General features: G+C 46.3%; 1 protein-coding gene across 2 annotated transcripts in view; it reads left to right on the top strand.

Annotated features, from left to right (window-relative positions):
- The window catches only part of SAMD12 (sterile alpha motif domain containing 12), a 170,630-nt gene extending 160,807 nt beyond the window's left edge, over positions 1–9,823 (top strand). For both annotated transcript variants that reach the window (XM_032181718.1, XM_032181719.1), the window contains exon 5: positions 554–9,823. In XM_032181718.1, coding sequence (XP_032037609.1) covers positions 554–576 — 23 coding nt within the window. In that variant the 3' untranslated portion in view covers positions 577–9,823. The remainder of the gene's footprint in view (positions 1–553) is intronic.
- The last annotated feature ends 13,632 nt before the right edge of the window (positions 9,824–23,455 follow it).

Genomic DNA, 23,455 nt, shown 5'->3' with positions numbered 1-23,455 from the left:
GGGTTGAGTGGTGAATATCTTCTGTAGGTGGAGGTTGCGCAACCTCATCAGGGAACTTATTCCAAAATTTGGCTACCCTCACTGGGCAGAATTTTTCCTTGTATCTACCTGGAATATCTCCTGGTGCATTACCTGTCCTCTTCTTGCCATGCATCCCAAAGAAGACTTTGGGTGGAGGAGAGGAAAAATTTCAAGAAAGCCTAGCCAAGTCGCAGGCTCTCTGGGACTCCAGCTAAAGGAAGAGTGAGCAGTGCTATAAGATGAAGCAATAAAATTCAAGTAGCATTTATCAAATCAGACAAATGATTGCTGCTCTGTGCTTTATATTTATCTAGGAATTGATTAAGCACTGAAGTTTTTGGTTGATGAGTAAAACTGATTAAAGAAACTGCCAGGGTCACAATATATGTTCTAGGAGTAGTTTGTCTTTACTTTATAAATGCATTTGCTCAGCACAAACTTGACTTTTTATTTTAGTTGAAATATATGGTACTTCCTTTGCTCTGTTCTGTACTCACTGTCTGTTTTTGGTTTTCTGTTTTGTTTCTTGCAGCCCCAGCAGAGAGCTCTCCGTAAACATTTCCAGCCTCTAAAGCTGCTGTCCTGCCACTTGATATGAAAGTGAACTTTCCTTTGTGAAAAAAAAAAAAAAACATAATAAATGGCACTGCCAAGAGGTGACCATGGAGGACTGAAGGCAAACCTGAAGTAAACGCAGCCCACTCAAGATGATGCATTCTGGGAAGACCTGGTTTGCTGCAGAGTAAAGATGTAGTGCATAATATCCAGTGCTAATTTGTTCAAAATGGTCATTGACAGACCTTTAGCTGGAAAATTTCTTCCAGTTTTCATCACTGTGCATAACTTTGAGTTCCCTGTAGGGGACTGTCTATGCCCTTCACTAGAAGTCCTGTTTTAGCATGGCAACTACTGGATTCTTTTATTATGTATGCAGATGGCATGATGTTTTAGGAAAAACTTACAGCAATTCTCCAATCTCAGTGGATATGTTCACAATATTACACCCCTGATAGGAATGTAAACGTCTTGTATATGTTAGTTTTGCAGTCTAATGGTATTCTGTTAAACGATATCAGCACTTCATACGTGCTTTCCACACAGAAATAGCACAGCCCATATATATATAAAGGTCTTTTTAAAAAAATACTGAGGATATGTTTCAGTCTTTGTACTGAGACTGCATCCAAACTGAAGTCCACTACTAGCATACCTTCACTGATTCACAGTAGATTGTGTAGATAGATTTGCACGTGGCAGAGGTGTGACATTTTATTGAGACTTACAGAATGGCTGTCACAGAGGTAGCCAAGAACAGGGTAAGGTTGAACGAGCTGTAGGACACTGTGTCTGCTCTCCCTTCCATCCACCAGATGTCAAAGGTTCTCATTTTCTAGCTTGCCAATGAGTTTTCTTACTCAGTGAGGGAGAGGAGAGGGAGAGCACCTTTCTCAGAGATGTGTTTGACCCTGGGTTTGGTCTACAATAAAAACAGAACAAACTGGAAGAATTCAGGTTCTTTATGCTGGCGACCATTTACGTTTTGGGAAGGACTGGGGAGTCACAGTCCAAACCAAACTCTCTGAAAAAGGTAAAGTGTAAGACTATACTTCTAAGGAGCAAGACACTCCCTCTGGAGAGGGCAGACTTCTTTGTTAACTTTTTCCACTTTCTATCCAAAACAGTACTTTGGTAGGAAATAGGAATAAGCAAACGGTTCTTATAAGCCTTTCAATATACTGTAGCAGGCTCAAGACTGTTGCATTCAATCTGAGCGTTGTTTTGTGTTCAGTCTCTGAATGGCTGGTCTCATCACTGGCTGTATCACAGCTGGCTGTGGTACTGTTTTTTCCATGGGGACTTAGTGGAATTAACGTCTGTCCCTAACATCAGGACCTTCCTGACATATTATTTATAATGAACTGATGTCATCAGTGTATGGAGGAGGCTTACCTATTTGTTCCTTCTTTCTTTAAAATCAAAGGTAGCTTTTTGTGTATTTAAAGACCATCATTCTCTCCAGCCTGATAGACAGGTACTGTAGAGTTGCCATTAGTGTGTATGCCAAACCGTGGGTGAGATGCCATAGGGGTGTGAGGATGCAGTGATCGAGAGAAGGAGCAACTATATCAAGGCCAAGGGACGTTTTAGAAGTAGGTTCCTGTGTTATAATATTTAGCTATTGTACAGTTCATTGCTAGAGAATGCAAGGTCAACCACTGAGGGTGCCTGTACAACCAACAGATAAATGTATTTAGGGTGTAATTTTTTTCAGATGGGCGGGGGTTTGGTTACGCCTCTCCACCCATCTCAGATTCAGCATGCTGAATGCTTCTTTACTGTTCAATCCAGAAGGAAAATATTTTTATTGACGGCCAAGATTTTCAGAAGCTGCTAGTGGTTTCTAATGGTTTGGGTCTTTCCATGGCTTTTCAATGGAGCTCCCAAAGTTATAAAGCAGCGAGCTTTATATTTTCTTTCTGAAAATCCTGGCGCCTAATTTTAAATTAATTGGTGTACAAGTTCTCCTTAAGACATAAGGATCTTTGCCAACAGCAGCATTTGCACTTTTTAGAGCTTCTCATAGCGTAGCAGGTTGGAATCTGATCCTTGTTAAGAGAAGTGGCCATGAGCCCTGCAGAATTCCATTGTAAGCTTCAGTAAATTTTACGGCTCTTTCTGCTACAGATTTTAAAAATGCACTCTGGCAACTGACATCAATTTCATGTCGGTACAGCAATTAAAAAAGAAACAACTTGGATATAAATTACTTTTAAAAGGAGAATGCTATGTTTCTGCAGTAGGGATTCTCTTATTATATTACATCTAATGAAACAAATCTGTAATAATTTGAATGATAAAAGGAGTGTTTATCTTTAAAAAAAAGAAGAGTGTTATCTTAAAAGGGCGTATGAGACAAAGTTGAGTTAGGCAAAGAGCCACTAGAAGCATTTTTTGTATCAATGTTAGTTTTGAACATCTTCCAGTATATGGGCATGAATTTAGATGTGTGCACTTCTCCTGTTAAAACAGTTTGTTTTAAAAGCTTCCCAGGATTTTAGCTACGGTGATCTAGAAACGCAGTGTTATAGGCCCTGAGAAATGTGAAAACAAAGTCCAGACCCTTTGTGTAGCCAAACTCAGTGAGAACTCTGCTGTAGGTGCCCATCAGACAAAGCTCGTTGGACGGTGGCGTAGGTCTCCATCCTACAGACAGCCTGTGCATGTGGATAACTCCAAACGTGAGCAAGAATAGTTCCCCCGAGCCCCGCAACACTCCTCACGTGTCTAACTGTCTGAAGGAGCCATAAGGAAATAACTGTACTTTTTGGCTTGTATTTAACTATTCATCATGTTTGGATTTTTTTTTTTTAATCGCTGTTATTCTCCCAAAGTAGGCCATGCTTCCTCAGGGATATTTATGAAATTGTTCTGCATCTACTGAACAACTATCTGGATCCCAGCGTATTCTTCTGAAAAGTTTTTAATATAAATAAACATGTGGGAGAAATTTTTTGTTATTATGAATGGGGGCAGGTACTGTGTTCTCGGAAAGGCTATTGAGTGCAGACAATCAAGTCTATTGCATTTTTTATGCTGAACACCTTATTAATAGCAGACACATCCGCTTTTGCCTGGGTCGCAAGAACGGTTCTGTGGAAAGAATGCTTTATCTCTAGTCAATAAATCATTTATGTCGAGAGTGCCAAAGACCAAGTCAACATGAAAGGGAGCGAATAAGTTATTCCGGCAAAGGAAGTGAATTTAAATACGCTCAGAGCCATTAGTTCTGTGCAAAAGAGCTGGAGACTAATGCTATTTTAATAAAACAGCAATTATCAGCCCTGTGGAGATAGATATATTCGCAAAGGCCAGTGCTCCCGTTACGCTGATCGCTGGTTATTAGCTCTGAAACACGGGTGGCTCCCCGCAGCCCTGTGGTCAGGGCACTGCTCCTGGCGGCAGACCTGCAGCCTTGCTGCCCCTGGGTGCCCGTCCCAGCCACATCTTCCCTGCTGTCTTTGTGCAGGGAAGGATGATGCAGCATCAGCCCCAACAAGAAACTTAGGCAGAGACTCAGCCATCCTCAGTGCTTCAAATTTTGTGAAGGCCAACACCTGAAATGAGAGGAATTGCTCACCCGAAAAAAAAACGTGCTGCAGCTCAAAACATCCTTTGCGCTGTTTCATTCCTGGTTTGTTTGTTTTTTACATCTGCATGGCTTTCTCTGCCTGAATACCCCGTTGTTTATTCTGTTAAGGAGCTTCAGGAGGGAAGGCTGCAACAGCTCTGCGAGCTCTTTGGCTTTGCCAACCCGTCTGCATCACCGTGCCCTGGCGGTGGGTTCGTGCCTGGCTGCCCACTTCTGTTACTCGACAGCCAGACCGAAAGCAGCTGCAGTGTCGTTGAGGAAATCAAACCATTAAAAATGACAAAATTCTTTTTTTTGTTTTGTTTTGTTTGAATTTTCAAAAGACCTCAGGGCAGGCCCCCAGCAGACCTGCATTGGCACTGCTCCATCGCAGTCCCCGGAGATCTGTTGATTAATGCCAGCTGTGGAGCCCGTCCGGGGGTGATTTTTTTTTGCTATAACTAAAACTGACCTCCCTCCACCCTTCATGAAGCCACAAGATCTCAATTATTCAAAATTGTTTCAGGCAAGCAAAGTAAAAACCTGCATTTTTCACCCCAGTCCCCTTTTAACAAATAACATCTCCACAATCCGAATCTCCTTGAAAGGCCCTGCTACAAGACTGTGGCGTGATTGACCCTGGTATAAATAGACTGGTCAATAAGATTTTAATTTAAAAAGAAAAGGCCCTCTGTTATAATTAAAATGGATGGTTGGGGGGGAAGTATTACCAGCATTACCTGCAATGTCCTATAGTAAAATTCAGGAAAGCACTCTGCAGTGCAAAAAAAAGCCACCGACGTAATGTATGGGTGATTAGGCAGGCTCATGAGTATAAATCAGCAAGTAAGCAAGTAAATGTTTGATGAGGAAAGCCAAAAATGTATGGGAAGTCAGTGGCCAGTAGGTTAGGGCTAGCAAGACCAAACACTTCACATGCATCCTAATAAATACAGTCGTGGCAAAGCAGAGTCTGATGTGAGATACAGTGCGGTGATTACTCACAGAACATGCAAAAACCAACAAATATTCTTGTTTTGTATTTGAGAGTGGTAGAATGAGGGAGTCAGATTGCACATTAAAATGTAATTCCTCCTACTCCGTCAGTAATTATGGGTAATATTAAGCAGCGACTATCCAAACATATTCTTAAATTTGCAGAACCAGATAACTGAATCCAAAAGTGTAGGAAAACTTGCCTAGGATTTATCAGAGCTCAAAAGCACAAAAGAAGCTTTAAATAACAAACACACACAAAACAATAACTGAAAAGAATGAGTGACCTGACCCAGAAAACTATCGGCTCATTAGCCTCCTATTTTCCTATTTTCCTTTGGGAAAATCATGGAAAGGTTGATGTGACACAAATCATTGCAGCAATTAAAAATTGATAAACCCCTCCGAATGATTATGTATAGAAATGCATTGTGTCAAGTAAACTTCCTATCATTTTCTCGTGATATCAAAGGCTTGTTGATAAAAGAAACTCTGCTGATGCATAATACTTAGCCTCCTATCGATCATTTGATTCTGATAAAGAACAAAATAGCACTATGCAAAATCAGTATAGCCCATAGTAAGTGGATTAAAGCCGATTACATGCTAGATCACAAAAAAAATGGCTGTAAATATGAAATTAACATCAGCGAGACTATTTCTAATGAGCTCCTCCCAAGGTATGTTCTATTTTCAATATTCCTCCCAGGGAAATAGAAAGTTACTGGTGGCAACACCAAGAGATCACCAAAGAGGTGCATGGTACGAGACGATGATGAACCCGGAGTACTGCAAATGCAGAAATCCAGGAGAGGAGAAGGAGAGTCACACCTGGGGGCATCTGGAGAAGGGTAGCTGTGAAGGTCTGACAAATAATCCATTCAATATCAACCCCACAGATGTGCTTGCTAGCTGGGAAAATGTAATCTCAAAGGAAGAGAGTCAGTAGGACTTGGAGGAGATTTAGGATCTGGCAACGGGGACACTGTAATGGAGCCAGTTTGTGCCCATCTTCCAAAAAGGATATTGACAACTTGGAAAGATTATTTTCTAAAGCTCCCAGTGTCATTCAAGGGCAGGAAAACAGGTCTTATTATAGTGCCAGACTAATGAAGCTCAAGCTATTAATTTATCAGAGACAATTTGAAGAGGTGACTTGATCTGTCTGCAATCACAATCTGCTACCTGCGTGGGGAAGCGCTGTCTGAAGGCAGGTAGCTCTTTTATTTGGAGGAAAAGGGAGTGATGTGCTCTACCGGTTGGGAACAGATCAGGCTAGAAATTAAGTGCAAACGCTCGACAGGGAGGATAATTACCCATGGAGACAACTTACTTAGTTACCTGGCACGTTCTCCATCACATAAAGTCGTTAAATATATGCAGAGTATTTTTCTAAGTCAATAAGCTCTACCTCAAACAGGAATTTAGGCTCAGTTCAGCAGTCACTGGATGAGGTTATTAGGTGTGTGTTATACAAGAGATCAGGCTAGATCATCAGATGCAGACTTCTGAATTAAAATATCTCAAAGTTTCCGATATTACATGAAGGCAGGCCCACCTATATTCATTTTTTTCACACAAAATTGACTTGAACAAAGAGCCCTGAACTAAACTGAACTTGTCAGCATTTGGTAGGAGCTGCACTAGATCTCCTCACAGTTGCAAGGTTGTTCTGCCTGTAATTAAGGGAAGAGAACTGGACAAGAAAGGACAACAAAAACCCTTGAGCACACAGAATAACCCTGATGTCTCTCATTAATAGCAGCCTGGGACAAAATCACGCACTCAAGTGATCGGTGTGAGCACGGAAGGAGAGCCGTGGCCTTGCCTCTTAACCAAGGAGGCGGCATCGTGGTGGCAAGAAGCAGCTTCTCCTGTGTTCAGCGACAAGTAGAGAAGCCAAAGTGCTGGTTGAGAATTACATTGTACTGCTTTGCAGCTGAACAAGGTGCGTGAGTTCCTTGCTTCAAAGCCAGCAAACTGTGCCTGCTCTCCTGACGGGCCCCGCTGGAGCCGGCTAATGAAGGAAGTGAAACGACTTCAGTGGGACGACCCCGAGTAACAAGAGCTGGTTGCAGTTGGCTGTTATGAATATTGCACCTTGGAAATAAGCAAAGAGAGTGCTCAGGTCTCACAGAGCCGGTAGGTACGAGGCAAGCGTGAAGCCAAGAGCCACCTTCCAGAGCTGTGCTGTGGCAAATGGCACGAAATGGGATGCATGTTTTAAAGAGTAAACAATTCGCGCAGGCAAGAGAAACCATAAAAGCAATACTTACTGCAAATTGGTATTGAATCAATATCACGAAGTGGAGACGAGAAGGGAGCTGGCTACAGACAGAGCTAAGAAGATAAAGATCTTCGGGGATTCTCGCTCTAATCCAGTGTGAAATCCTAAGAAAATGAGTTTGGGCTAGATTTATTGTGTAAAGAACACCGGTACATCCTGGCTGCCCGTCAAATGAGCTCCGTGGAGCCACCGGTTATGTGCACGGTGGCACAAATGTCCCCTTGCAGCGGGGACGGACAGACAGCCCCCGGAGGCACGGCCGAGGTCAGGCTGGGCAGGGAAGGAAGCTGATCCTGCAGACGGCTGCACCATGTCCGCTTCTCCCCCAAAAGTGGGATTTGGGGCATTATTATAACACGTCCAGGCTTAGGCAGAATGAAATGAAAAGCTCCTTTCTGATTTGAATTCCAAATCTATCTAAATACCTTTGCTGAAAAGAAAAAAAAAATCCTCTGTAGTTGTTGTTACATCTCTAATCACATTACTTCTATTAAGCACTTGCCTTGAATTCATCTATTTGATATCATGTCACCAAATTAAATAGCGATATACATTTGTGTTTTTTTTTTTAAAGCAGGGAGATCAATATTGCAGCAAAACCGCATGTAAGCAATAAAAAGCTGCGCAGAGGAAAAAAAAATCTGCCCATCAGATGCTGAGGGGACTTGTTTGTTTTGTTTTGTCTATAGAGAGCTCGGTTTTACATCCAGACAGAGGTTTTCCCTACTGCGGCAGGCTCTGGCCTCAAGACTAGTCCAAACAGATGCTTGGATCCCTCTTACTGCTTCATCCACATTCCTCATGTGCAGGGGGCTCCTTCTCTGCCTGGCTCCTGGGAGAGGCAGGAAAGAGATCGAGTGGCCTCCAACACGGTGGAGAATCCACGGAGGGATATGAGCTTCCAGACTATGCAAAGCATCTCAGCCTGAGACAGATCTCATCCTTCTCCCCGCTAAGCTCAGCTCCATGGATGGAGGAGAGGAACCCAAAGACCTCCACCAGGCTGTCCTGGGGCCGTGGCAGGAGATAGACAGACAGACAGACAGACAGATCTCCTTGCAGGGTCAGCATCCTCGGGGCCAGGGAAGCTCAATGCCTTCAGAGGTCACTGCAGACTGCTGGGCTTCCCCTACAATAATGGTCAACTGCATGGGGCAGGAACCTGACAATGTGAATGACCAGCATTTACATAATGGAATGACAATGGCTGGGGTCACGAGGGACTTTTAAAGATCATCAGATCATCTAGCCCCCACAACTCTGCCATGGGCAGGGGCATCTTTCACTGGGTCAGGTTGCTCAAAGCCACCTGGCAGGGTTGGGATGTGCTTGACTTTGTCCTTGGTTTCTTGTAGGGATTGAGATATACAGACATGCCTCACAGTTATTCCTTTTCCACATCTAAGCATGGGTAAGATGAGGGTGATAGCTGCCTGACCCTACGATCAGTCTCACACCATGTCAACCAGAAAAGTGGCCTCCAGCTTTGGGATCCTCCATCCTGGGGAGCTGAATTTGACAGGTTGGCTGAACCTGTCCTTGAGGAGGGCAGGTAATTTACGGGTGGAACTGAAGCCACATCTGTGTTGTCTCCAAAGGCTGCCCCAAATCCATGGCCCGCATGCAGCTGGGGATGGACACGAGCTGCAGGAACCGAGGGGGAGGCTGGGATCGAATTCTTGGGGTTGAGTTACTGGGAAATACACCGGGGTGAGCCAGGAGAGCTGCTGAGGAGCCTGGTGTAGGAAGGGATGAGTGTGGTGCCCTGGCCATGCTGTGTCTGGGCCAGCTGCCCTTGGGTTCAGTTTTGAGTTACGCTCACCAGGGAGACGCTCTGAGGCTGTAACCTCCTTTTGATGTTAACTTGGTTGAAAATCTAGGAGAATGCCAGCACTCGAGTGATTAAAACACGACGCACTGTTACTCCCTGTCCACCTACGAGGGAGCATTTTAAAGACAGAGCCAAACGAGGTGGTAACACAGAAGCGTGCCTTTTTGTTTGAGGTGCACTGCGCTTCCCCAGGCATCCAGGTGTTCATCTGTATAGCAGTGCTTCTTTTCCCAAACCAGAAATTATCATGCAATCTAATTTTTAGTACAGAAAGCGGCCATCACTGTTAATTCCACCCTATGGTTTTTATATTTGCAATTAAATTCCTTCTGTTTTCGAAAATCAACAGAAAATACAACCCGGGTGGGAGGGAGGAATTCTTATAAATGATGAAATTAAAATCAATATCAAGTTTTTGGTATCTTTGGGCATGATCTCTGGAAGCTTTGGATATCTGCTTTATCATTTTGTATATTTGACAATTTTGTACTCTGCATTGTTTGACTTCATTTGTGCATGGCGATGTATTAAAACATGGAATTTTTATTATACCGTAAAAGCATTTTGTTTGATTTAAACGAGTTCAGGGCTTGCTCCATTGCATGAAGAGAAGAAAAAAAATCGATGGGGAACAGAGGCCCACTGATGACAGTTCTCGGCAGGAGGGGACCTGTGCCCTGGCGCAGCCCTTTCCATCGAATTTTCTCCCCCTTTCCCTTTGAGGAGGGGGGGTGAGAGAGTGGTTGGGTGGAGCTCAGCCACGTAGCAGGGTAAACCCACCACCAAGACATCTCCTATGGGGACCAAACACTATAGAGGCAGGTACTAGGTTTGCTGGTACATGTCCTTTCATCTCCATCCCACCCCCATTTATTCTCTGTTTGGCTCAGCACTTGCAGCACAACAGCAATTTGCAAGTCAGTGGCTGAGGTAGCTTTCAGAGATGCTAACGCTGAAATTCCAGCACAATTCTGTGTTCTTCCATATATGTGGTGTTTGGTTTTTAGTTTTTTTTCTTTTCAGCCATTATTATGAATATTCTCTTCTTGCGACGCAGAGACTGATGACATGTTTTGGTCAAACAGAAAATAGTGGGCTTAATACAAAATAATAGAGTGAAATTATGTAGTGTGCAATGCAACCGACAAAGTCAGGATAAATTGTCATCTGAAAAAAACCATATTTTTTTCCTGTAACATTTTGTGATCATGCAGCCATTTACTAAATTCTGTTTACATCTTTAAAAAGCTTTCTACTCCATAAACTTTGTTAGTGAGAAGTATATGTTAGCAGAGAAAGCTCCATTTTAGAACAAATCTGTGCACGTCACATCTTGGGCTGAAGGAAATCAGAAGCACCATAATGGTGCAGGAAGCAGTTTCCATGTCGCATGTTCTTTTCACCATAGCAGTCTCCACAGGGGTTATGGCAGCACCATATGACTATGTTCTGAGTGCTGCATATGAAAATGATTTCCATTATAAACAATGGCACCTAAATCAGATCTGCCGTAGGATGAAACAGCAGCTACTGTGACAGTGAAACTCCTCCCTGGACATAGAGAAAGCTCCTGGTGCTTTGGCGCAAGGACAGTTTGGGGCCACGTGTGCTCTGCGGGTTTTGCTTTCTCACCAATGGGCAGTTTCCCAGTTCATAGCTCGTTATTCCTAAATCATCGCTGGAGCAGCTGGTTGTGCAGCTTGGTTATTCTGTGCATTTCCTTTCCATGATGGATGGTCCTCGGAGTGACTTGCACGGTTCTGGGTCCTCCAGAGCTTGCTGTACCTCTGGGCAGCAGCTGCAGGTCACAGCCCTGGCCATGCTGCTTGGCCCCTTGGCTCCAAAGTCACCTCCAAATGCTGGGTTCCTGAATCGAGACCCAGTAACTGAGCCAGTCTGTGCTCAGTTGGAGCAAAGCCTTACACGGTGAGCAAATGCCCTTAGACCACAGTGAAGTCCAGAGAAAGGAGTCCAACCCCAGAAAACACAGGTGATGCCCCCAGCCCACCACTAACATGCTGTCTGGCAAAGAACACATTCCCTCTCCACCTCTTCTCATCCCACCTCCTGACCCATAAAATGGGAGCTGTATTGACCTCGAACAGAGAAACTACAAGTCTGCCAAGAAGCTGCTGCTGCAAAGATTGTAATGCAAGTGGGGTTGATCTGAATGGACCAGGCATTTTCGTACAAATGTAATGTGCTTTATTTGGGGAGCAAGAATTTCCCACCCACACCCCGGGCTTAACTGACGTTCAGGTCTCGCTGCAACCATGCTCTGGCCTGTCAGGGTCTCAGTGCAGGTTTTGATGCTCCAGAAGCATTTCTGTGGCTTTCCTATCAGTCTGGCCTTGGTTTGTCTGAGGTTAATTTCTCCTCTGAATGTTCCTTCGCTTCATTCATGTCATTGCTTTGTCATTGCCTTCCCCTTGCTTTCTGCTCCTAGCGTGATTCCTCGCCTTCCACTGCTGTTAGCATCGAGTGGGAAGTGCACCGAATTACTGCACATGGGAAACATGCTTTCAAGTGAAGTGGTTCTGCTTTAACCTAAATGGCACTGAGGCACTGGCCTTAGGAGGAGATAAAATGGAGACAGACTGCTACAGGTACATTATAGGGCAGCAAGGGCATTCATCTCTTCCTCATACCCATGTTGGAGCGAGAAGCTGAAATGGCAGCAAGAATGATTCTGGCTGGATGTCAGTCAAAGCTTTCCAGGAATAGGGATGCTGAAGCATTGGGAGAGAGCCTGGAGAGATGGAGAACTGCTCAGCCATGGGGAATCCTGACCCTGTGCTGCGGCAGGAGGATGAACTAAGTGCTCTCCTGGTGTTTCTTTCAGACCGATTTTTCTGCAGGTATGACTTGAATGGGAAGCGAAGAGTTAACTTTGTTAATTATCATTACTTTGCATTTCAGCTGGAACCGAATTTAGCTCTTCTTTTTTTACCTCTTGGAGGTAGAAGCCTACTACTCTGTAGCTATGAGTAATTCCAGACATGCTCTGGCTCATTTAAGTCAATTCATCAGGCTGTCAGCCGGGAAACTGGGACACGTCCACCGCTCCTGCTGCCCCGGGCGCAGGGGCAGAGCACGGGGTGGCTGCAGGGAGCAGGGCTCCCATCCAGTGTGGTTTGTCCTAGTAAAGGAGAGAAATTATTTACAGGGAGGACAATCAATCGCCAGAACAACCTCCCCAGGGACATGGTAGAGCCCCCATCACTGGAGGTTTTCAAGATGCGATTGGACAGGGTGCTAGATAACCTCATCTAGGTTCCCTTTTCCCATAACAGGGTGGACTCGATGATCTTTCGAGGTCCCATCCAACCTGGGCTGTTCTTTAGTTCTGGGATTTTGGCATCATGGTGAGGATCCTGGTTGAGACCACCTCCAAGATCCAGGTTTTCATCTGCTCTTTGCAGGGCATGACCAGGGGATTTGGGGCAAGGTTGGCAAGAGGCTTGGGAGAAGAGGGGTAGATAGAAATGGAGGAGAAAAAAAAAAAAAAAAAAAAAAAAAGAAAAAAAAATAAAGGGGAAAAATATGTTTTAGCCCATCCACAAGGCAGAAAAGGGGCAACATTTTATAGCCAACGGTCCAAAGCCTTGAAGGATTCATCCATCGTTATCCTTGGCAGATGGCAGGTTGGAGGTGCATGTGGTCACCTCCACCCCCACCAAAGGCTGTAGGTGTAGCCTCTCCTTCACAGGGAGTTTTAAGGCAGAGAAATGAGGTGCTCCAGGGCATGCAGCAGGTCTCGGCTTGAGCATCCTGCTCTGGCACTTTGCAGGGAGAGCCCAGGGGGAGGTGGTCTGTGCTACACGCCCGACGCACGGCCCCAGGGCACTTCAGCTCTCCCTGCTGCGGGAAGGGAAGGAGAGGCTGACAACGTGGGAGGCAGATTGTTTTATGGAAAGTATCGGGAACCATTGTGCTAAGCTGATTAACTCATTTAAACAATTTTATTTAGCTGCAGAAGTTGCCCCGTATGAAAGTGCAGCTGTAAGCGTTTGCACAATGAAATGCTCCCACATGCAGGAAAGCCAGATAAGCCCCTGCCTGTCATTGTTACAGCCAGAAATTGTAGCACTTTGGGGAAAATGAAGGGTTTTTTTCTGCCTTTGTTTAAGTTTTAATGCAGAGCATGAAGAATACAGTCCTGCTAACTGCATGTCCCTCAGTCCCAGCCTCAGCCCGGCGTTGGCAGTTCTTGGCCAGAAGCCTCAGCACTTGGGAGAGCCTGGGGCTCTGAGCACCTAACTCCTCCTGGCGATAACAACTGCCCCTTCCTGCCCTCTGGGAGCAGCTCTTCTTCCCTCCCTCTGCCTCCCGGAGATGTGTATCAAGGGTCGAGGAAATGAGGGTCAAGGAAATGAGGCTCTCTTCATGCTTTCTCTTTCTCTTCGTTATTAGTCTCTGTTATTAGGCTGCCTCTTAATCCCAAAACATGGACCTTTTTTGACAGTGTTCTGCTAATCCCAGGAGGGGCAAGGCAACCGAGAGGAAAACCAAGATTGTCTGGAATATTACCCAAATGTGCTGGACCGAGGACCACCCTCAGTTTTTCTCTTGGGCCGCCAGTCACAAAACCCTCCCCATTAGGCTTAAATTAAAACCACCATAAAAGCAGTATGGTTTCAAGCAGTCAGCAGGGCATTTATATGGGATCTTCAGCCTGAGACTTCTCCACAGGCCATGGTTTGGGACCCCCTGAGAGTAGGATATTGTCTCGAAATATTCTCCGAAAGCCAACGAGAGGCAATGGTATCCGACCACAAAAATAATTGCTCTCTGCTCTACCATCTCTGAAAGCTGTAAGGCAGCGTTACCTCCTCTGTTTGCTCTGCTCACTGCCAATGCTTGGCTCTGGTTTTCCTGGGTTCCCATTGCAGACTTGGAGAGGCAGCAGACCTTCATCACAAAGAGGTGGCCTTGCCTGCACATCTCCTGCCATGGTGCAGACAGAAAACGTGGTCAGCCGTGTCCGTGGCAGTAGGTGCTTGGGAAGCATCTGAGAGATGCTGGGGGCTATGCTCTGCTGTTTGCTTTGTGTTGAGAGGCAGCACTGTAAAAAAAAAAAATCAATATGTCCCATTTTAAATGGATTAGGAGGCAGTTAAACAACAGGTCTCAGAAGAGGAGTTGCAAATGAAGAGTGATCCCATGGGAGTTTTCATAAAGGGAATATTCAGGAAGCTCTCCATGGCTGCTTACTTTAGGGGTTGTGATGGATAAACAACCGAATACAAGGTCCCGATGTGATGTTTTTGCTAAAGGGGCTAATATGACCCTAGCATGTATAAATGGGAATATTGAGTGTAAGGAAATGTGTTAGCTCTATATCTGGCATTAATGAGACAAAACTAGTCCCGTTCAGCTGTCAACACTTAAAAATCACATTGAAAAACTGAGAAAGGTTGGGAGAAGAACTGTAAGACTGATCGAAAGCATATCTTATGATGACCCAAAGGAGCACAATCCATTTATATTATCAAAGAGAAGCATAAGAGATGAATTGACCAAGATCTGTAAGTATCCACACATGGAGGAGCAGTGCTGCATCGGAGGATTACTTACTCCTGCAGACAATGGCATGCAAGCTGGGAAGACTGGAGCTAAAAAAAAAAAAATTGGGTTGAAAATGAGGCATATTTTTCTCCTTAATAGCCTTGTAATTAATCACTGGAGGAGCTGACGTGGGATATGGTAGATTCTCCATCACCCAAAAAGATCTTTAAATTAAGTGTGGATGTCTTTCTACATGATGTAGCTCATGTACTGGTGTGGGAATTGCTGGGCGAAGCTCCACGGTGTGCATTATGCAGGAGGGCAGAGGAAACCACCGCAGTGGTGCTTCCCGGCCATGAAAGCTCTGAAACTATCAAAGCCATGACGTCTGCATCGCACCCGACAGCACACAGCCTGTTTATGCAACACGTGGCATGAAAAGACTCTTTTAGGGATATTTAAAGGGCTTTAAATATTTTATTAGGTAGGGGTTTTTTTTGATAGCTGCTGCCTGTAAAACCAGGTAGATGAAGTAAACCTTAAAAAAAAAAAAAAAAAAAAAAAAAGAAGAAAAAAAAGAAAAAAGCCAACTCCAACTCCTGAAATAGATTTCCTATACCCCCAAATCCCAGTATTAAAGGCCAATATCTCAGGATACTCGGGGCTTTCAAAGTGATGCTCCAAGGACTCAGTCCTTCATCGTGGTTTAAAGCTCCTATTTCACAGATTTATAGATGCTGAAGTCGGAAGGGACCACAGTGATTATCTAATCTGACCTTGCACATAACGGAGGCCATGGGGCAGCCCTCAATTACTTCCAGGCTCTGCTGAAGCCTTCCAGACCCTTCCTCCACACCGCTGTCGAGACACAGCCTCTCCCCTCCATCCACACAGCTCAACTTGGCATCGCCTCATGTCTCACCGCAACATCCTTTCCCTGGCACGTGTCCATGCAGATTGCTGCTGCAAAGCTCATCCGCCATTCCCACCTCCCCCCTGGGACCCACCTCGCCACCTTTTGGGAAGAGAGAGAGGAACTGGGAGGGAAGCTTGTGGCAGATCATCTTCCGGGCAGCCCCATTTGGTTTTCTGGCTGTTGCAGGATTTATGAGTGCTAAGGTAGGTCCTGGGAAGATGGAGCACTAGGAAATGATGGTCATAGACATGTAAGACGTGTGTTCGTGCTTCGTTATCTTACTGCAGAGACATCACCTCCAGCCTTCAGCTGTTTGAGACCAAATCCTCAACTGGTGCATGTGACTGAACCAAAATCAAGGTGCAGATCCTGGTGTGGGGGGAGATCAGTCATGAATTAATTACTAAACGCCTGCACACATTCCCATGCATGTAACAGCATGGTACAGTTTGCATCCAGACAAAACCTAAGAATTTGACGGCTCCTTAACTTTCTAAAGGAACCCAGCTTGGTAAGCTCATGACCAGGAGGTTGGTGCCATTGAGCTCGCACCATGAATAAGGGGAAACTGAGTCAAGGAGCAGGAGGAGTGGGCTGTGTGGGAGAAGTCAGCCCACCAGCAGTCCCAGATGTTGCTTTCTGGAGAGCAGCTCCTTGCTTTTTGTGTGCAAGTAACACTATGTCTTGGGGGAGTAGGGACAGGAGGAGGAAGGATACACATACACGACTGACTGCTTTCACTGCTGCTCTTCTATGGGAGATGAAAAATACCCTCTTTCAAAAGGCCTTAGCATGATGACTTTTTTAACCTAATATTAATACACACAATTGCAAAACCTGTCACCATCTGAACTCAGAATGTGTTTGTTGTGTGCAGGGTTTAATCCTTCTGGAGTTAAATGGCACAAAGTTGCCAAAAGTTTCTGCACATCTCTGCTCAGCGTTGCCTACTGCTGAGCATGCAGCCCTGGACAAAACGAGAGGCAGATATCTGGCAGTAGGTGCTAATGAGACCATCGCATGTAGCAGGCGAGACCAGACCAGCTCAGCAAGATCAGGCAAAATCCGTGCTCTCATCGGGTGTTCACAGCCGCCTCCCACTGTGCTCAGCTGGCTGGGAGCCACTCGCACACGTCCCTCCTTGCATGGATATTTGATGGGTTTTAGACTGCAAATCTGACCTTGCAAGCCCACCTGTCAAAGTAGAGCTTTGGACAGTCCCTTACAGGTGAAAACAGAGCAGTGTTAAAGGATATTGCAAGCATCCTTTTCTCTGAGCCAGCACAGTCCAAGCATGGAGCTGGAAGTGCTGATTTTTTTTTAGCAATGAGTTGCAAAATTCAATGCCCCATCACCTTTAAGTCATCCTGGTTCTGTGCCCATTGTGCAGGAAGTCCTGGGCAGCTTCAGCCTTCCTAACTGCCGGCAGTCACAAATGCCTTTGAGCAGTGGTGAGGTAAAGCAAAGGGAAGGCAGGGGAAAAAGGGAGAGAAGGGAAGCAGTAATTTGCAAAGAAATTTTTCATTTAATTAGCTGATTATTTACATCTCGCTATACAAAGCAGAGCTAAGTATATCCACCCAAGCCAATATCTATGATTCACAGTTTGTCAAATGGATATTCTGGAAGTGAGAAGTTACAGAAATAAAAGTCACGAAGCACCAGTTGTTTTTTATGCTCATGGACAGCATCTTTTATTACATGTAAATTCAATTTATAACTATCACAAACAGAAAAAATAGCTAAAGCCAAGTTTGCATGGATAGAAAAGTGATTTAGCTTTGAGAACAACAAATTGCAAGACTAAGGATGGGTTCTAACAAGGTGTTTTAGAGGGATTCACCTGACCAGCAGTCAACATCCGCAGTGTCTTTGTATGGGCTCTGCTGGAGCAATCTCCATCCTGGCCTAGAGCAGCCAGCAAAGATGGCAAAGCTCACCTTAACACCGCTGTTTCCCCTCTGCTGACCATGAGAGGAGGCTCAGAAACTAGCTCAGATAAAGCCTGTGGCTGACTAAAGTTAGGTGAAGCGAACCCTACTTGCTGATGCTCTTTGAAGCCATTTTTATAGACAAGTCCCTAATCATTTTGAGAATTTCTGGTGAGATACCTGGCATGATCCGCGAGCCCTTCCTCACAGGATGCTGAGCTCCTGCGGCACTACCCGACAAGGATAAAAGCTGCAAAACCCTCCCCATGCACACCTTTAGAAGTCGTGCTGCAGAATCTGAGGCTGAATGGCCAAAAAGAAATGGCTCTGCTGTAACGTGGGCTATGTCCTGTGCCCGTTTCAAGAGAGAGGAATCTGCTGCCAAGCCAGGTTTCCTGCAGGGATAACTCAGCCCCCTGACATGTTACCTGGAGTTTCTCAGGTGCTTTTGCCACGGCTGGGAGGACACACACGTGAGTTAATTTGCAGAAGTAGGAAGCACATCTCCGGATGTTTCTTTAGCATGTCAAGAAAAGGCAAGGGTTTGGGCAGGCTGCTGGGTGGCAAACAGAGCCCCAAACACCTCAGGCGGTGTGCCCGGCACGAGCAACTCCTGTGCTGTCTCTCTCCTCTGAAGATGCACCAGGCAGGAGGGCTATACCACATATCTTTGGTTCTCTGGAGCATACCTGTAGAGGCAATGAACCAGCAGCCATAAAGCTGGCTGTTTAACTGACTGGATGGTTTATAAATTTAATAAACAAATGTAAATACCAGTAGGTATCTGAAAAGTAGTGTTTCACTTTTTATCTGAGGCAGCACAATGAATGGGGAGCAATATTCAAGCACCAAAAGTTAGCAGACTAGGGACGAAAATATACCGGTTGCTAGGAGATGGCATTTAATCTAGAACTTTAGGCACTAAATAAAAACAAAGTTATAAGAAGAAACACTGTTTAGGACAGAAATCAGCACTAAGCAAGTGGTTGTTTGTGACAGGAACCGAAGCTGCCACGGCTGCTGTTGAGCAAGGCTGGGGTGAACGGGAAGGTTATCGGCCGTGGAAACAAAACCTGGGCCTGTGAAAGGCACCACGGGCAAAAATCGGACCTTGCCAGGGCTGCTGGGAGGTGGGACCCTAAGGCAGATAGGGTTTGTGCTTCCAAATATCCCCTCGGTCTGTGATGGAAGCACCACCAGGACCTGAAAGGTTGTGAAACTCAGCTCGTGCCCTCCAGTTGTGAGAGTGACAGCGCGGCAAAAGTGACCTGCTTGTGACGCTGAACCCTGAGTCCACCCGCCTTTCTCCATGGAGATCCTTCATTTCTTAATAGAATTAAAAATTATATATATATATATATATATACATATTTATTTATTTATTTTGAGACGGGTGAACCCATAGCCTAGTCCAGCTGATTGTAAGCAGCTACATCTTGTGAGGACTTGCAGGCAACCCTCTTCTGCTTCTTGTACGAAAGAAACTTACAGGCAGGTCTGAGAAACAACGTTCCTTCAGCACCACGCCAGGGTAATTTCCATCTCAGAGTTCCCCTTGACCAAGGGTGGTAAGCACTTCTGTAATATTTGGTCACGGTGATTGCATTAATTAGTAGGACCAAACTGTAGGGGTCTCAGGGGCTACATGGAAATTCAGACCTTTCATAACTTCAATATTACCCAAAATCCTGAATGCTGGAGCACAACCTGCATGGATTTGCTTAGGATAGTGTTTGTTGGATTGATTAATAATGTTCTCTGGGCAGCAGCCAAAGATCAGAGTCCATGCTGACGCCAGCAATCTGCCAGAGGGCTTGGGTATTATCAACAGTTGATATGGTCAGGCTTGGATAACCGCTGGTGGAGTGGATATGAAGCCCTCTCTCAGCAGAGCCATAGGACCATCCTGTCTGCTGGCCTAGTGTGTCTTCTGAAGGTTAACAACCGCTGTCTTTGGTCTCTCTAGGTAGCCCCGCGTGAGCACGGGGCTTGGACCAGGTGTCCTCCTCTTCCAGCCTCAGCCGGGCTGTGACACTGTGACTTTTACACCAGAAACGATTCCAAAAAGGGGCTGGAGGGAGTGGGGGCAGAAACAGGCCGCTATCCTCAAAGGCCTTAAAGGTCCCAAAGGCCCCAAAGGCCTCAAAGGTCTCAAAGACCTAAAAGGCCGCTAGATATCCAACTAGATGTCCAAAGGGAATGGCTTAAACTGCCTGTGTGTGCCTGCGGCTCCCTCCAGCCCCACGTGTGTGCTGAACAAGGCTCTGAGGGAAAGGGAAATGTCAAAGATGCATGCGGGAACTGCATAATTTTTCAGTTTATTTTAGCAGAAGGTGTTCCTGGGCTTCCGGAGGGCAGCGAGAGTGTTTTGTATGTTGGGAGCTGATCACAAATCAGGAGAGGAGCCCGGTGTACCATTACTACTCAGTTTTTAGCCATTTGATTTTTAAGTCCTATTCTGATCTGGGGGCAGGCTATGAACCCGTAAATCAGCATTACGTCTCCTACGAGGCCTGGGAAGAAACTTCTGCTTATTTTTTGATATCTCGGGCTAAAAACAAAGAACAGCCTGGTAAGATAAGCGCCCTCCAATTCCAGGGACCAGTACACAGACCACAGCAGCCAGCAGGACCCGCAGCCACCCGGGGCTCAGGGCTGAGCGGCAGCTTTCAAACATTAACTGCGATGTTTATCTGCCATCAGAGGAGCTCATGTCCTGAACGCATGGGCTATCAGGTGGGACAATCAATAGGCAAAGCCTGCTGGAGCTGGGTGCCTTATGCAAGCTCAATAAAGCCGGAGTGAGTGCTGCTTTTCGGCATCAGCTGAAGAAGGAAGTAAAACCACAGGGTATTCGTGGGGGGTCTGATGCCAGGACCATGTGAGTTGTAAGAAATAGGAGCCTGTTAGTGTTTCCCTTGTTTCTTATCCCTTGTTTTAAGATTCAAGGTAGATGAGATACATCCTGCTGCAACTGTAATTAAACATGAAAGTCTGGAGGAAGGAGGGGAACGGGGAAACGCCAAGTCTGCTCTTCATGGGAAGAGAAGTTAGGGGAACAGCATAAAACATTTCTGAGATCAGCTAATGGCAGTAGCCAGGGGGATCCTGAACACCCGAGGTTTTCGGAGGTGCTGGTGCATCTTTCCTTCTTTCCCCATCTTTCCTTCTGAAGCAGAGCTGCAGGAGCCAGATATCCTCACGCTGCCAGGAGGCCTCCCCACCAGGGCCATGCCCATGGAATCAGGACCAGCTCCAGGCTCCCCTGCTGCAGCAGCACTGCTCACCCCATTTTGGGGAATCTCCCCTTCCTTGGCTGAGCTTAAGGCTTCCTCTCATTTCCCTTGAAGCAGAAGAGGGATGTGCAACCAGATGCAGAAGCGGGATTGTGATCACCACCGACCCACGCAGGTGGGAATGGGGACTGGCACCTGCTCGCGCCACGGAGGAGCAGGAGCACTTTCATCTCTGCGATTGTGTTTTACCTTTTGATGCCCTGGATGTTTATTGCTTTATCATGTATTAATTATTGGCATTCTCTAGGCTTCCTTCTATCTTAATCTGATTTAAAACAGACATTTGCATTTGAAAAGTAGCTAGCATGTATAGCAAATCCTTTCCCTTGGTTTCCTATTAATGCGCCCAGCTTTGATGTATTATATTAATGCCATTTGCCAGGGGTGAAATTAGCACACCACCTAGGGAGAGCCACTTCCTTGGCGAGCCTACTGCTTTTACCCACAGGCAAAGCATCTGCCTGCCCTGGCACTAACGCCGGATCCTGACAGCAGCAGCGTGGACACGCAGCTGCTCCTCTCCCCATCACCTCTGCAACCGCTGCGTCCTTCCTACTGCACAGGGAGCTCTGTGCACACCCCAGCCCTCCGACCTGGGGCCAGAAGGATCCACAGGAGCACAGAGGTCTGTGGCCATGGAGCAACAAGAGCTGAGCACGATGAGGTGCACCTCGCTGGTGATGGAGGGCTGGGCAGGAGAGGTTGTGGAGGGGGGCAGAGGGTTGCGTGGTCAGGGGGGTAGGCGAGATGTGGGGTTTGCCTTGTGATCTTCTCAGGGGTGTAAGCACAGAGGCTGACAGGCATGTGGACTTCTCACAGCCTCAAAATGATCTATTTAACCCTCCTGTCGCACTATCATGGTCAGTTTGGGAACAGAACAAACCATTCCTCTGGTGAGCTCAGTACCATCATTACTCCCTCCACTTTTTTTTTTTTTTTTTGGCTTGCACTGCATAGCTTGCATAATTTAGGTCTTTTGTGAAGTTTCCCTGAGCCTGATTGATCTGTTTAAATTGGAGCAAAGGGCCTGCGGGGGTCACGGGAGCAACTGGTTGGTGTTGACTTAGCTGAAAGGACGAGCGGTGGGCATGGGACTGGCTGACCAAAGGTGTGCTCAGAGCTGCTGACCTTAGCGAAACCAAGCTTAGGCAACCAGCCCCAACCCACCTCGGGTGCTTGTAGCTGCTGGGAGGCTTTGCCAGCCTGGATCAGATCCCAGGACCGGCAAGGCTGCAATGTCCCTGCGTGGCAATGCCGTAAGGAGTAAGGAGCAGTGCTGGGGCTGGAGACGTGGCCCTCCCAAAACAGCCCTCTGATCCCTGCCCAGGTTGAGAAGGGGCAGCTCAAAGTGAGCTTGCTTCCTTGCATGGAGTTTTGTGGCAGGCTGAGTTGATTTTAACAGCATTTACGTTAAAATGATCACAACTTCAGCCCATGGACAAGAGTTCGAGCAGTTTCCAGAGCTCATTTACAAAAGGGGTTGGAAAAGTTATTCCAAGTTAACAGCCTACATTACAGTAGCAGTTATTTGAACAGGTGGGGACTGGGGGAAGTAGGGACATTAGCCAAATGGTGAATCATAAGCTAATCAGATTGCCACCCATATTTGCACCGAAAGGAGGGGAAAAAAAAAGTGGTGCACGAAAATCCCGCACACCGCCAGCTTCAGAACTGACTCAGCAATGGCCCAAACTTTTATTGAGCTTCACTGGGCCGCCTGCTGTGCTCCCACTTGGTACAGGCATGGGCTGTCTCCGGGAGCCACTGGAGAGCCTTGCTGTGCCCCGATGGCCTGTGGCTTGTTTGTTCTCTGTGTTGCCCTCTGCATTTCTGCTCCCCACAAGCAGGGATGAGTCTGGGGCAGCTGCAGCCTCCATCTCCTGCACCCAGCAGAGCTGTGCCGGTGCCAGAGGAAGCCTTTGGCCATCAGGGGACAGGCAGGTGATGGAGCCGGTCCCTGCCTCTTCCAAAAGGCAGGGGAAGAAGAACCACGCCGGGGCCCAGGGCTGCTCTGCACCACTCACCTTCATCCTCAAGGAGTGCAGCCGCCGGGGACCCCCTGGAGCAGTAAATAAATAAATAAGCGGAGACGTAAGTGGATTAAAAATAAAATAATGAAATAAAAGAACAATCACATCGCTGCAACTCTGCTGATGTCAATGGGATTCCTCACGCCTTGCAGCAGCGAGCAGAGAATCAGATCTAAAGTGCTGAGGCTGCTGGCAGCTGCTTGCCTGTTTGTGTGTGCAGTGGAGAAAAGTACTTGTTTGGTGCTGATTGCAGACTACGGAATAAGAGCAATTTCTCATCCCACCTCCACAGAAGCTATTTAAATAGTTCTACACCCACTTTGAAAGATGCTCAGTTAGAAAGGGAGTAAATCTGGAAGTTGTTACTCCTCGAAGGAGGAAGAACCAACAACCAGGCTCTGCGGCCGGCGAAGCCCCGGGGCTGGAAAGCCAAAGCCTTATGCAGAGCCCTGATGTGCAAAGCCATTGTGAAACACTGGGGATGGGTCTGTGCCAGCCTCTCCCCTCCTT

Source organism: Aythya fuligula, chromosome 2 (genome assembly GCF_009819795.1).
Source record: "Aythya fuligula isolate bAytFul2 chromosome 2, bAytFul2.pri, whole genome shotgun sequence".
Classification (NCBI taxonomy): domain Eukaryota; kingdom Metazoa; phylum Chordata; class Aves; order Anseriformes; family Anatidae; genus Aythya; species Aythya fuligula.
The sequence above is the reverse complement of the archived record's forward strand: the minus strand, read 5'-3'. Positions and strand labels throughout refer to the sequence as shown.